Source organism: Bos mutus, chromosome 3 (genome assembly GCF_027580195.1).
Source record: "Bos mutus isolate GX-2022 chromosome 3, NWIPB_WYAK_1.1, whole genome shotgun sequence".
Taxonomy (NCBI): Eukaryota; Metazoa; Chordata; class Mammalia; order Artiodactyla; family Bovidae; genus Bos; species Bos mutus.
In genome coordinates this window covers 41715309-41730315 of record NC_091619.1, presented here as the reverse complement: position 1 = coordinate 41730315, position 15007 = coordinate 41715309, and the positions used below count along the sequence as shown (strand labels likewise).

General features: G+C 40.7%; 1 protein-coding gene across 2 annotated transcripts in view; it reads left to right on the top strand.

Annotated features, from left to right (window-relative positions):
• Positions 1-15007, top strand: part of MFSD14A (major facilitator superfamily domain containing 14A) — a 53259-nt gene that overhangs the window by 6021 nt on the left and 32231 nt on the right. Inside the window, exon 2 of one of the 2 annotated variants that reach the window (XM_005906519.2) lies at positions 14087-14182. The exons of the other annotated variant lie outside the window; for it this stretch is intronic. Within the exon in view, the coding sequence (XP_005906581.2) occupies positions 14087-14182 (96 nt within the window). The remainder of the gene's footprint in view (positions 1-14086; positions 14183-15007) is intronic. 2 annotated transcript variants of the gene reach the window in all.

Here is a 15007-nt window from a genome sequence, read left to right as displayed (position 1 = left end):
GCACCACCTGAGAAGTCCCTTAATTAGTATAATAGTGTCTTTACATGTTTACAATGATTTATACCTTGAGGAAATTAAGGATCAGTTTTCTTTTTGTGACAGATGTAATGAAACTTACCTTGCCTGATTAAAGTCACAGAAAATAAGAAAACACACACAACATGATACCAGATACTAGCAGTAAAGTCTTATTTCCTCCGGTTATTCCAAATGTGCCAGGATCCTATGAGAGCATAGGATTACAGTTACAGTATTCTCTTTAGGAATTGTTTTTTTTAGTATTCGTCCATGAAAAGTTCCAGGTCTTAGATGTCTGTGATTAAGCATTTTTGTGTGTATGTGTACACACAAGATTTTTACATTATTTTAGTTATGTTTCGTTTTGTTGTCAAGTTAGTTATGTTTTGCTCAGAGAAAATGCAGGATTTCTTTCTGAAGATTTGTTTTATCCTTATTATTGTTTGTTTTTGTTTGTTGTTGTGGCCACACTGCGAGGCATGCAGGATCTTAGTTCCCCAACCAGGGATCGAACCCATGCCCTCTGCAGTGGAAACACGGTGTTGTAACTACTGGTCCTCCAGGGAATTCCCATCTTCCTCATTCTTGATTAGTAGCTTCTCAGTATTAAATTTTAAGTTCAAAATTATTCTTCTTCATACTTTATTTTGTTTTTTGTCATTTTTTTCCAACTTTTGAGAATTTTCAAAACTACAGAAGAGTTGCAAAAATAACATAATGAATATTTATTTGGCTATCCCAGAGATTCATGATTCAACAGTTGTTCACATTTTGCCGCATTTGTTTTTCCTTTCTCTGTGCGTGTTTTTTTTTTTTTTTTTTTTCTGAACCATTTGAATTAGTGGTAGACATCATGATACTTTATCCCTAAAAGGATCACCTGAGAATAAGGATATTTTTCCAGTAGTCATGAATGGATGTGAGAGTTGGACTTAAAGAAATCTGAGTGCCAAGAATTGATGCCTCTGAACTGTGGTGTTGGAGAAGACTCTTGAGAGTCCCATGGACTGCAAGGAGATCCAACCAGTCCATCCTAAAGGAAACCAATCCTGAGTATTCACTGGAAGGACTTATGCTGAAGCTGAAACCCCAATACTTTGCCCACCTGATGTGAAGAACTGTCTCATTTGAAAAGAGCCTGATGATGGGGAAGATTGAAGGTGGGAGGAGAAGGGGATGACAGAGGATGAGATGGCTGGATGGCATCACTGACTCAATGGACATGAGTTGAGTAAACTCCAGGAGTTGGTGATGGACAAGGAGGCCTGGCGTGCTATAGTCCATGGGGTCACAAAGAGTCGGACACAACTGAGTGACTGAACTGAACTGAGTTGAACCACATAACTACAATATAATCACCACGTTCAGAAATTTAACATTGATAAAATACTCTTGGGTAGTATATAGTCCATAGTCACCTTTCCCCAATAGTCCTAATAACTACTTTATAGTCTTTTTTTGGATGTAGAATTATTACGTTTAGTTGCCATGTATCTTCTGTCTAGATTAGCTTTTTGTTTGGTTTTTAAGCTTAAAATATATCAATTGATTTTTTTTTTAAATAGACCATTTTGAAAAAAGAGCCTCAGTTTTGCTTATTCTTATGCTTTTCTCACGTGGTAATATCCATTTAACAAGTAGGATTATAATGCCCAGTTACTAGTGGACTTAGTTCTTTCTCCTGGCCAAAAACCTGTATAAATCCCTGATTCATTGATAGGACTGTAACATAAGTTATTACAGTCAATATTCTCCATAACAACTGCTGGATTCATAAACTCGTATTTATTGGGCAATTATAGACTTGGAATTTGAGAATTAGATGAGGATTTAGGTAGGAAATTAATAGTTTACCCCCTAATTGGTAAGAGAGGTAAAGTGACTTACTTAAGTCATGTGATAGCTTAATGACTCTCTTGATAAGGGTTATCTAATCCATGAGCATGAAATACCCTTTCCATCTTAGGCATTGGGCTATGCAGAGAGATACTAAAATGGTTAAAATTGGATCCCTACTCCTAGATGAATAACAGTTTGTGATGATAATACATGCGTCCATAACCACCGAAACTAGTATAGCTCCAGACTTGAGCTCTGCAGTTGCCTGGATTGACCGCTCCATCTCTTACTTGCTATATTGGACTCTAAAGTGGAGACAGTAATATGTAACTTGAAAGGATAGGAGGGGTAAATAAGACTATGAATGTAAATCATTATAAGTCTTCAGTGATTTTTATTATTTTAATCTCATGTGTATGCACAGTAAACCCATGTGAGAGATGATACAGTATTGAACAGTGGGATATCAGAGGATGTGTGTGTGCGTGTGCTCAGTCACTCAGTTGTGTCCGACTTTGTGACCCCATGGGCTGTAGCCCGCCAGGCTCCTTTGTTCATGGGATTCTCCAGGCAAGAATACTGGAGTGGGTTGCCATGCCCTCCTTCAGGGGATCTTCCTATTCCAGGGATCCAACCCACGTCTCAGGCATCTCCTGCATTGACAAGCGGATTCTTTACCTCTACGCCACTTGGAAGCCCCATCAGAGGATAGAGGATGGGGAGAAGTTGCAAATTTCATTAATGGATGTATTGCCCTTTTAACAGTGTTTAAATACAGTAACCTTATACTGAATACCTAAAGTAATAGGAAGAGGAGACTTACAGAGTAATTCATTTCTGCACACACTTACTAAGCACTTTTGTGCTGTACATGTATTGCATGCTCTAGATTGTAGAAGAATAAAGCGTAGGGCCTGCCTCAGAGAGCTGAGCACGAGAAAGGTAAAGTTTAGGTTAGATAAAATGAAACAGATACTTTACAAAGCAAAATGCAACTGTAAAAGTTATCAAGTGTTAAAGGATAGAAGAATAAGTAGATTTTTAAAAGGCTTAGCCAAAAGCTTACGTGATGAAATGAAATATGAAAGTATGCTTTGAGAAATGGGAATTAGATTGGAGAGTGGATTCAGGGTTAAAGGGGTTTGTCCCCTGACTTCTGAGTTGAAGTTAGAGGTGACTACCATGGAACCATGTCTCATGCCTCCATAAGAAAGAAGTTACTCAGCTGAATGGACTTTTGATACAGTAATAATTATGTTTTTAGGTGGAATATCTTAGCATTTGGGGTTGGGTATGTGTTAGTTTATCCAGAATTTTTCACATTGTACCTCTTTAATTCTGTCAAGAATCCTCAAATATCTGTTGATATGATCTCATTATACTGAACCTTGTACTCTTGATGCTATAAAGATAGTCAGATATTTTCCCTCTAACCTGGCTGTTAACCCTCTTGCCCTGGTCTTTCTCCTCAGGCCATGACCTTTGTATTCGTTCCAAATTGTCCTGGAATTTTGATTATGGATTGCCATGCCATTAAACCTACCAGCCTTATGTCAAAAGTCCTACCTCGAACTTTATGTAATTCCAGACTAGCAAAATATTTTAAAAATTTGTCAATTTTATTAAGATCTTATATTACTTTTGAATTTATTTAAAACAGGATAGATATATATGTATATAATAACAGCTCTCAAAATTACCAGTCCCTTGGGGCAAGGAACTGTCTCTCCCCCTGCCCTGCTTTAAAATATTGGATTAATCAAGAAGTTTCTCCAGTTTTTTCCATACCATCTTACACATACACCAACACACACTTTTTTCTCCCACCTCTGGGGACATATGAGTGAATGGCTTAGGAGGGCCAAGCATATACAACTACCTATCTTTTTCCATTCTAGTTTTACACAGTAGTTTTTCTCTTAGATAAATAAAACATTTTCCTCTTATTTAAAGTACAATCATGCCTATTAGAAAAGATTTAGAAAACTCAGAACAATAAATAATTTTATGTCACTTAAAATCACTACCTAATATAAACACTATTAACGTTGAGGTTTTTATTTTGTTTTTCATAGTTGAAATTATTCTACATACACAATTTTATATCCTGCTTTGATTTTTTTTTTAATTTAACATTGTCATAAACATGTTTACATGTCATTATAGATTATCCATAAACAGTTTTTGGCTACATATTATTCTATGATTTATATACCATGATTTGATTATAGGATGTATAATTAGGTTGAACATTTAGATTTATATATTTCCTCCTATAAGTGACGCTGCTATGAACATCTTTATGGTGAAACTTTTTCTGAGTGGTTATTTCCGTGATAGAATTTTATGAGCTGTTTTATAAATTGTTTATATATTTTATAGTGTCTTAAGTGCTTTTGTATTGGTTTTCATGAATGCTTTACCTAGTTAAGATATTAATCTTTTGCTGTTTCTCGCATCTTACTTTGTTTTCTTTAAATTCAGCTAATGCTGTCCACTGGAGAAGGCAATGGCACCCCACTCCAGTACTGTTGCCTGGAAAATCCCATGGATGGAGGAGCCTGGTAGGCTGCAGTCCATGGGGTCGCTAAGAGTCGGACACGACTGAGCGACTTCACTTTCACTTTCCACTTTCATGCCTTGGAGAAGGAAAGGGCAACCCACTCCAGTGTTCTTGCCTGGAGAATCCCAGGGACTGGGGAGCCTGGTAGGCTGCAGTCCATGGGGTCTCACAGAGTCGGACACGACTGAAGCGGCTTAGCAGCAGCAGTAGCAGCAATGCTGTCCACAGTTTATTGTGATCCATATAGTCAAAGGCTTGGGCGTAGTCAATAAAGCAGAAATAGATGTTTTTCTGGAACTCTCTTGCTTTTCCCATGATCCAGCATATGTTGGTAATTTGATCTCTGGTTCCTCTGCCTTTTCTAAAACCAGCTTGAACATCTGGAAGTTCACGGTTCACATATTGCTGAAGCCTGGCTTGGAGAATTTTGGGTATTACTTTACTAGCGTGTGAGATGAGTGCAATTGTGTGGTAGTTTGAGCATTCTTTGGCATTACCTTTCTTTGGGATTGGAATGAACACTGACCTTTTCCAGTCCTGTGACCACTGCTGAGTTTTCCAAATTTGCTGGCATATTGAACGCAGCACTTTTACAGCATCATCTTTCAGGATTTGAAATAGCTCAACTGGAATTCCATCACCTCCACTAGCTTTGTTCATAGTGATGCTTTCTAAGGCCCACTTGACTTCACATTCCAGGATGTCTGGCTCTAGATCAGTGATCACACCATCGTGATTATCTGGGTCGTGAAGATCTTTTTGGTACAGTTCTTCTGTGTATTCCTGCCACCTCTTCTTAATATCTTCTGCTTCTGTTAGGTCTGTACCATTTCTGTCCTTTATCGAGCCCATCTTTGCGTGAAATGTTCCCTTGGTATCTCTAATTTTCTTGAAGAGATCTCTAGGCTTTCCCATTCTGTTGTTTTCCTCTATTTCTTTGCATTGATCACTGAAGAAGGCTTTCTTATCTCTTCTTGCTATTCTTTGGAACTCTGCATTCAGATGCTTATATCTTTCCTTTTCTCCTTTGCTTTTCGCTTCTCTTCTTTTCATAGCCTTTGTAAGGCTTCCCCAGACAACCGTTTTGCTTTTTTGCATTTCTTTTCCATGGGGATGGTCTTGATCCCTGTCTCCTGTACAGTGTCACAAACCTCATACCATAGTTAATCAGGCAATCTATCTATCAGATCTAGGCCCTTAAATCTATTTCTCACTTCTACTGTATAATTGTAAGGGATTTGATTTAGGTCATACCTGAATGGTCTAGTGGTTTTCTCCACTTTGTTCAATTTAAGTCTGAATTTGGCAATAAGGAGTTCATGATCTGAGCCACAGTCAGCTCTCGGTCTTGTTTTTGTTGACTGTATAGAGCTTCTCCATCTTTGGCTGCAAAGAATATAGTCAGTCTGATTTCGGTGTTGACCATCTGGTGATGTCCGTGTGTAGAGTCTTCTCTTGTGTTGTTGGAAGAGGGTGTTTGCTATGACCAGTGCATTTTCTTGGCAAAACTCTATTAGTCTTTGCCCTGCTTCATTCCATATTCCAAGGCCAAATTTGCCTGTTACTCCAGGTATTTCTTGAATTCCTACTTTTGCATTCCAGTCCCCTATAATGAAAAGGACATCTTTTTTGGGGTTAGTTCTAAAAGGTCTTGTAGGTCTTCACAGAACCGTTCAACTTCAGCTTCTTCAGCGTTACTGGTTGGGGCATAGACTTGGATTACTGTGATATTGAATAGTTTGCCTTGGAAACGAACAGAGATCATTCTGTCGTTTTTGAGATTGCATCCAAGTACTGCATTACAGACTCTTGTTGACCATGATGGCTACTCCTTTTCTTCTGAGGGATTCCTGCCCGCAGTAGTAGATACAATGGTCATTTGAGTTAAATTCACCCATTCCAGTCCATTTGAGTTCGCTGATTCCTAGAATGTTGACATTCACTCTTGCCATCTCTTGTTTGACCACTTCCAATTTGCCTTGATTCATGGACCTGACATTCCAGGTTCCTATGCAATATTGCTCTTTATAGCATTGGACCTTGCTTCTATCACCAGTCACATCCACAGCTGGGTATTGTTTTTGCTTTGGCTCCATCCCTTCATTCTTTCTGGAGTTATTTCTCCACTGATCTCCGGTAGCATATTGGGCACCTACTGACCTGGGGAGTTCCTCTTTCAGTATCCTATCATTTTGCCTTTTCATACTGTTCATGGGGTTCTCAAGGCAAGAATACTGAAGTAGTTTGCCATTCCCTTCTCCAGTAGACCACATTCTGTCAGATCTCTCCACCATGACCCGCCGGTCTTGGGTTGCCCCACAGTCATGGCTTCCTTTCATTGAGTTAGACAAGGCTGTGGTCCTAGTGTGATTAGATTGACTAGTTTTCTGTGAGTATGGTTTCAGTGTGTCTGCCCTCTGATGACCTCTTGCAACACCTACTGTCTTACTTGGGTTTCTCTTACCTTGGGCATGGGGTATCTCTTTGTGGCTGCTCCAGCAAAGTGCAGCCGCTGCTCCTTACCTTGGACGAGGGGTATCTCCTCACTGCCGCCCTTCCTGACCTTCAACGTGGGATAGCTCCTCTAGGCCCTCCTGCACCTGCGCAGCCACCGCTCCTTAGACATGGGGTTGGTCCTCTAGGCTGCTGCTCCGGCCTCGGGCGTGGGGTAGCTCCTCCCGGCCGCCGCCCCTGGCCTCAGACGCGCGGTAGCTCTTCTCGGTAGTTCCTGTGCGGTCGCAGCCTGGCAGTCTCGCCGCTGCCCCTGACCTCTGACGTGTGGTAACTCCTCTTGGCCGCCGCCCTTCGGGCATGGGGTCCTCGCGGCTTCTGCCCCTGATCTAGGACGTGGGGTAGCTCCTCTCTGCTGTACTTAGTGCACCGGTCGCAGCTGCCCGCGCTTCTGTGGATCACAATAAATTGTGGAAAATTCTGAAAGAGATGGGAATACCAGACCACCTGACCTGCCTCTTGAGAAATCTGTATGCAGGTCAGGAAGCAACAGTTAGAACTGGACATGGAACAACAGACTGGTTCCAAATAGGAAAAGGAGTACGTCAAGGCTGTATATTGTCACCCTGCTTATTTAACTTCTATGCATAGTACATCATGAGAAACGCTGGGCTGGAAGAAGCACAAGCTGGAATCAAGATTGCTGGGAGAAATATCAGTAACCTCAGATATGCAGATGACACCACCTTTATGGCAGAAAGTGAAGAGGACCCAAAAAGCCTCTTGATGAAAGTCAAAGCGGAGAGTGAAAAAGTTGTCTTAAAGCTCAACATTCAGAAAACGAAGATCATGGCATCCGGTCCCATCACTTCATGGGAAATAGATGGGGAAACAGTGGAAACAGTGTCAGACTTTATTTTTTGGGGCTCCAAAATCACTGCAGATGGTGACTGCAGCCATGAAATTAAAAGACGCTTACTCCTTGGAAGGAAAGTTATGACCAACCTAGATAGCATATTCAAAAGCAGAGACATTACTTTGCCAACAAAGGTCCGTCTAGTCAAGGCTATGGTTTTTCCTGTGATCATGTATGGATGTGAGAGTTGGACTGTGAAGAAGGCTGAGCACCGAAGAATTGATGCTTTTGAACTGTGGTGTTGGAGAAGACTCTTGAGAGTCCCTTGGACTGCAAGGAGATCCAACCAGTCCATTCTGAAGGAGATCAGCCCTGGGATTTTTTGGAAGGAATGATGCTGAAGCTGAAACTCCAGTACTTTGGCCACCTCATGCGAAGAGTTGACTCATTGGAAAAGACTCTGATGCTGGGAGGGATTGGGGGCAGGAGGAGAAGGGGATGACAGAGGATGAGATGGCTGGATGGCATCACTGACTCGATGGACGTGAGTCTGAGTGAACTCTGGGAGTTGGTGATGGACAGGGAGGCCCGGTGTGCTGCGATTCATGGGGTCGCAAAGAGTCGGACATGACTGAGCGACTGTACTGAACTGAACTGAATTCTGTCCATGTTTTTTCTGAAATCAATATGCCTAAAACGAATTAATGTTTTATTCTTTCCCCTCTCCTCACTGTCCAGCTGACCAGGCAGAAACTGAAATCTTTCATCTTTGATCTTCTCTACCCTCTTCTGCTACATCTAGTCATCCCCAAACTGAGTCCTTATACTTTCTCAAATATTTTTTGTATCTATACAGTTCACTCCATCCCCACTACCTCTGTCTTATTTGTCTGATAAGTTTTCCCAGCACTGTCCTTGAGTGATTAAGTATGCTTCACTTGAAGCAGCCACTTTTAACACACTTATTTTCTTCTAGGCTTTTGGGTCCATGTGTGTATTTATACACATTGTCATGTAATTATCATCTTACTTTTTATTATCATTTCCCAGTTTTCTAAGAAACTCAGGTGTTCTTGAGATACGTCTTTTATATGACAGAAGGATTTCATGGTCACATTTGGAAAACAGTGCATACTGTAGCTTTCTGGAGATTCATAATATGCATTAGTGTGTTAAAGGCCCTCAGAAGTTCTATGTATTCTAATAGGTATTGAATATATGTGATGAACAAAACTAGTTTGGAGCTTATGAAATCCTACGGAGTTTTTTCCTAACCTTGTCTTACTATCCTTGCTGTGTTTGGTACTGGGCATTATTCTTTCCTCTCTAAAACTGCTCCTTTGTCACCTGTGACACTGAATTCTCTTGATTCTCCTGATAGTTCTTTCATGGCTCCTTCTTTATTTTAATGAGTTCCTTTTCCTCTGCGCTATACAGTAGACCCATGAATGTGGGTTTGAACTGTGTGGGTTCACTTATATATGGACTTTTTTTAATAAATACATACTACATGGTCTGCAATTGGTTGAATCTGCAGATGGGAGAGCCTGGATACAGAGGGCTGGCTGTAAATTTACACATGGGTTTCTGACTGTATGAGGCCTAATGCCCCTAACCACTGTACTTGGTGATTCTTGACTAAGCTAGTCCACCTGTCATTTCACACTTTGTCTCACCTACTCTGGTGGTTTCAAACGTCATATTTGCTAATGACTAATTGTTTTAATCAGCCCTCAAAGGACAATAGAAATGTTTTAAGTACAAGGGCTATCTCTTATATAGAATCTGAAGTAATTTTGAGCCTTCTGGGGAAGACAAGCTAGGAAGCTACCAGCCTCCACTAGTAGACAACCAAGCTAAAAACAAGTCGTCTTGACTCTCCCTCTCACATTTGTCAGATTCTCTCAGTTTCAAATCCTGAATTCTCATATCCATTTCCTCCCCTCCAGCGTCCATGCCTCACCCCTATTTCATGCCTTCATCATCTCTTGTGTGAACTGACTCAAATAGCTTGCTTCTGCATGCAGTTTGCTGTTCAGTTACATCCTTTAGAAAAAAAATCACCATGTTGTGTTGAAAAATGCCAGTCTCATCACACAATTCTCTTGCTTAAATACCCTTAAGTGGTTTTCCTGTATCTCTAGAGTGAAGACAAGAACCTCCTTAACAAAGGATAGAGCGGTCTCTTCTGTCTTCCCTTTACCTTTAACTGCCATGGCTGTTGTTTACTTCATCTGCATTTTTTCCTCTAATGTAATTGTCCACACTACTTCATTGTCTTGCAATAACCTTTTCTTGGTTCCTAACTTGTATGAATTAACATCGCTTTTATTGCAGTTTTGTATAAGCAGGTGATTATAATGAGACTTCTTCCTCTCTAGACTGAACTCCTTGAGATCAAGGAGTGTGTTTTACTTCTAGCATCTCTGGTACTCTGTGTTTGTTGAATGAGTCTTGTATAAACTCATTCCTCGTCATGGTCCTTCAGCACTTATGTCTCCCAACTCCCACCCCACCTCTGTTGAATCTAATTCCTCAGCTGCAGGTTCTACTAAGGGAGTTTCCAGGTACCTAAATTCTGCAGGTTGGGAGAGACGTCTACTTTTTTCAAATGATGTAGCACCATTTGAGTACAGAGTACAGAGAAATCCAAACCAGAGTACAGAGTACAGTGTACAGAGAAATCCAAACAGTGTTAATATTTTGCACATAAGACTGAATATGTTGAATATGTTGCAGGAAGAGGGACCCCTTCTAGGGTCCAAGAGTGTATGTTCTTGTCTAACACTGGAAATGAATTGTCTGAGGAGACACACGTGGTGACAAAGTAAGAGATTTTATTGGGAAGGGGTGCCTAGGCAGAGACCAGCAGGGTCCGAGAACCCAAGAAAATTGCTTTGCCACCTGGCTTTCGGTCTTGGGTTGTTATGGTGATGGGGTTTGTTTTCGGGTCATCTCTGGCCAGCCATTCTGACTCAGGGTCCTTCCTGGTGGTCATGCATCGCTCAGCCAAGGTGGATTCTAGTGAGAAGGACTCTCAGGTTGGTAGGAATCAGGGGCTGGTGTCTCCGTTCTTCTTTTGACTTCTTGCAAATTCTTTTGATTGGTGATAACTTGTTAGTTTGCATTCCTTACCAGGACCTCTTTGTTAAGACAACTCATGCAGGTGACTGCTATCTTGCCTGGCCAGGGTGGCTGGTGTCAGTCAGTGTTTCCTCTAACAAATATATTTTTAAAACTTACATATGATATTGTTATATGTATTGATTAAACTTGTTTTTCTGTTACACAAACTTGTCAGTGGAGACCGAGTTAATGTTACAGGTCATTTGCATTTCTATCAATTTAATATTGTCTTTAGAAATACAAAATCCAACAATTGAAGTAATTTTTTTAATATAATTTTATTTACTTATTTTTGGCTGTGCTGAGTCTTAGTTGCTGTGCAGGCTTTTCTCTAGTTGCTACACGAGGGGGCTACTCTCTAGTTGCAGTTGACAGGTTCTCATTGCAGTAGCTTTTCTTGTTGTGGAGCATGGGCTTTAGGGCATGCAGGCTTCAGCAGTTGTTGCTCCTGGGCTCCAGAGAACACACTCAGTATTTGAGATACATGGGCTTAGCTGCTTCACAGCATGTGGGATCTTCACAGATCAGGGATCAAACTGTTTTCTTCTGCATTGACAGGCAGATTCTTTACCACTGAGCCCCTAGGGAAGCCCTGAAGTAATCCTTAAGATACCTCTAAGCCGCAGTGTAAAATACTGCTAGCAGAAGCAAAAGGCAAAGGAGAAAAGGAAAGATACACTCATCTGAATGCAGAACTCCAAAGAATAACAAGGAGAGAGAAGAAAGCCTTCATCAGTGATCAGTGCAAAGAAGTAGAGGAAAACAATAGAATGGGAAAGACTAGAGATTTCTTCAAGAAAATTAGAGATATCAAGGGAATGTTTCATGCAAAGATGGACACAATAAAGGACAGAAACTGTATGGACATAACAGAAGCAGAAGATAATAAGAAGAGGTGGCAAGAATACACAGAAAAACTATATTAAAAAGATCTTAATAACCCAGATAACCATGATGGTGTGATCACTCACCTAGAGCCAGACATCCTGGAGTGCGAAGTCAAGTGGGCCTTAGGAAGCATCACTAGGAAGAAAGTTAGTGGGGGTGCTGGAATTCCAACTGATTTATTTCAAATCCTATAAGATGATGCTGTGAAAGTGCTGCGTTCAATATGCCAGCAAATTTGGAAAACTCAGCAGTGGCCACAGGACTGGAAAAGGTCAGTTTTCATTCCAATCCTAAAGAAAGGCAATGCCAAAGAATGTTCAAACTACTGCACAATTGCACTCATCTCACACACTAGCAAAATAATGCTCAAAATTCTCCAATCCAGGCTTCAACAGTATGTGAACTGAGGACTTCAGATGTTCAAACTGGATTTAGAAAAGACAGAGAAACCAGAGATCAAATTGCCAACATCCATTGGATCATTGAAAAAGCAAGAGAGTTCCAGGAAAACATCTACTTCTGCTTTATTGACTACGCCAAAGCCTTTGACTATGTGGATCACAACAAACTGTGGAAAATTCTGAAAGAGATGGGAGTACCAGACCACCTTACAAGCCTCCTGAGAAATCTATGCAGGTCAGGAAGCAACAGTTAGAACTGGACATGGAACAGCGGACTGGTTCCAAATTGGGAAAGGAGCACATCAAGGCTGTATACTGTCAACCTACTTGTTTAACTTATATGCAGAGTGCATCATGCGAAATGCTGAACTGGATAAAGCAAAAGCTGGAATCAAGATTGCCGGGAGAAAAAACAATAACCTCAGATACGCAGATGACACCACCCTTATGGCAGAAAGTGAAGAGGAACGAAAGAGCCTCTTGATGAAAGTGAAGGAAGAGAATGAAAAAGCTGTACTGAAACTCAACATTCAAAAAGCTAAGATCATGGCATATGGTCCCATCACTTCATGGCAAATAGATACGGAAAGAATGGAAACAGTGACAGACTTATTTTCTTGGGCTCCAAAATCACTGCAGATGATGACTGCAGCCATGAACTTAAAGACACTTGCTCCTTGGAAGAAAAGCTATGACCATCTAGATAGCGTATTAAAAAGCGGAGACATTACTTTGCCAACAAAGGTCCATGTAGTCAGAGCTCTGATTTATCCAGTAGTCATGTATGGATGTGAGAGTCGGACCATTAAGAAAGCTGAGCACTGAAGAATTGATGCTTTTGAACTATGGTGTTGGAGAAGAGTCCCTTGGACTGCCAGGAGATGCAACCACTCCATCCTAAAGGGAATCAGTCCTGAATATTCATTGGAAGGACTGATGCTAAAGCTGAAGCTCCAATACTTTAGGCATCTGATGCAAAGAACTGACCCATTGGAAAAGACCGTGATGCTGGGAAAGATTGAAGGCAGGAAAAGAAGGGGAGACAGGATGAGATGGTTGGGTGGCATCACGAACTCGATGGACATGAGTTTGAGCAAGCTCCAGGAGTTTGTGATGCACAGGGAAGCCTGGTGTGCTGCAGTCCATGGAGTCGAAGAGTTGGACATGACTGAGCAACTGAACTGAACTGAAGTGTAAAGCTGATTTTGTATTGTCTTTCTTGGGTGTATCAAACCCAAGATCTCTCACATACTGCTCAGAACTTTTCTGCTTTTGAATCATGTTGGTATCTGTTATGATTCTTGCAACATAATTCATTTATGTTTTGGAATCAGTGCAGTAGTCTCATAACTTTCCTTAGTTTTGCCCCCTTTTAATCTATCTGTTACACCTTGCCAGGATGATATTTTCTGAAAACTTTGATCTGATCATGAGCCTTACTTAACATCTTTTAGTGGCTCCCCATTGCCTTCAGAATTGAGCAGACTCCTTAGCCTGGAAGTTAGCCCTGTGTGCCTCTAGCTGGTCTCTCAGTACTCTGAGTACGCAGCCCATGCTCTGGGTGTACTGAACAGTAGAGTCCTGTGATTCCCGCTCTCAGGCATTACCACCATTGCACAAAAAGCTTCCTTGACTGCTGCTCTCCTCCTGCCCACTCCTACTCCTCACCTACCTCCTTTCCATCCTTTCAGCCTTCCTCCTGGAATGTTCTGACATTCCCATCCCCACCCTGAACTTCTGTTCCCATTGCACATGGTGTTTAAATAATGTATTTATTTGTTTCTTTGTCTGCCTCCATCATCTTGAGGACAGGGATAGTGAACGTCCTGATGTTTGGCAGAGTACCTATTGCATGTATGTTCTCCATGGATATTTGTCGACTGTTTGTCTACTGTTGGTAATTCTGGAGTACACTGTTAACTTTTCAAACTCTTGTTTTTGTAGCCTCAAGGAATAGGTTCTCCTAGTGTTTATCATGCAGTTATCGTCATCTTTTTGGAGTTTTTCGCTTGGGGATTATTGACAGCACCCACCTTGGTGGTAAGTAATCCTTTAACTTATTTTTCACTGACTTTAAAATCTTTTTTCTTCAATTTGGTGGGTGGGGAATGGCTTTTTTACCTTTCCGAGGTTAATTCTCCCCCCAGTGTCGTCAGCCCTTTAGTGTACTGTATTTTACTGCTTTAGTTGTCTTTTCCAGCTTTCACTTCTCCCTTTTTCATAGGGCTTAGGTGGGTGTGATTCGTCTGATGAATACTGGACAAATTTAAGCGGGGGCTCAGTCCCCACTCTGTGTAGAGTGGAAATGATTCTTATACAGGCTTAGGAAAAATGATGTTTAGCCCTGAATCACTCAGCATTATCATTTTGAGATTCATATCTCTAGTTACATTTTCAAAATATAAGTTTCTTTTAGTTTAGGCCAAGTATCTAGAGGTGGCCATCTAGGAAGGTCATTCTTTCTATATCCCTAAGCTGATTTTGCTCAAATATTCCCAGGTTTAGAATCGTAGAAAAAACTTCTCTGTAAGATTGAACATCTTAGGTAATAGCTAGTTTTCTCCTATCAGTATAGAGGAGAGGAATGGAATGAAGGAAGAAGTAGTTACAGTAGAACTCTGTAACATCTTGAAAAGTGTAATCACAGCTTGCCAAATCCCAGAAGAACAGATTTTTAAGATAACTTTAAAGAGATACTTTCTTATATTTTCAAGAACTTGTGTGTAGATAACCAAAAAAGACTTTTATAAAAAGTTTATTATAAATAAATTGAATGATCATATAAGGATAGTTTAAACTAGTCTAAGAAAATTTATGTTCCATATTTCTTGACATGTTTATTATATGGTTATATAATCATTACTG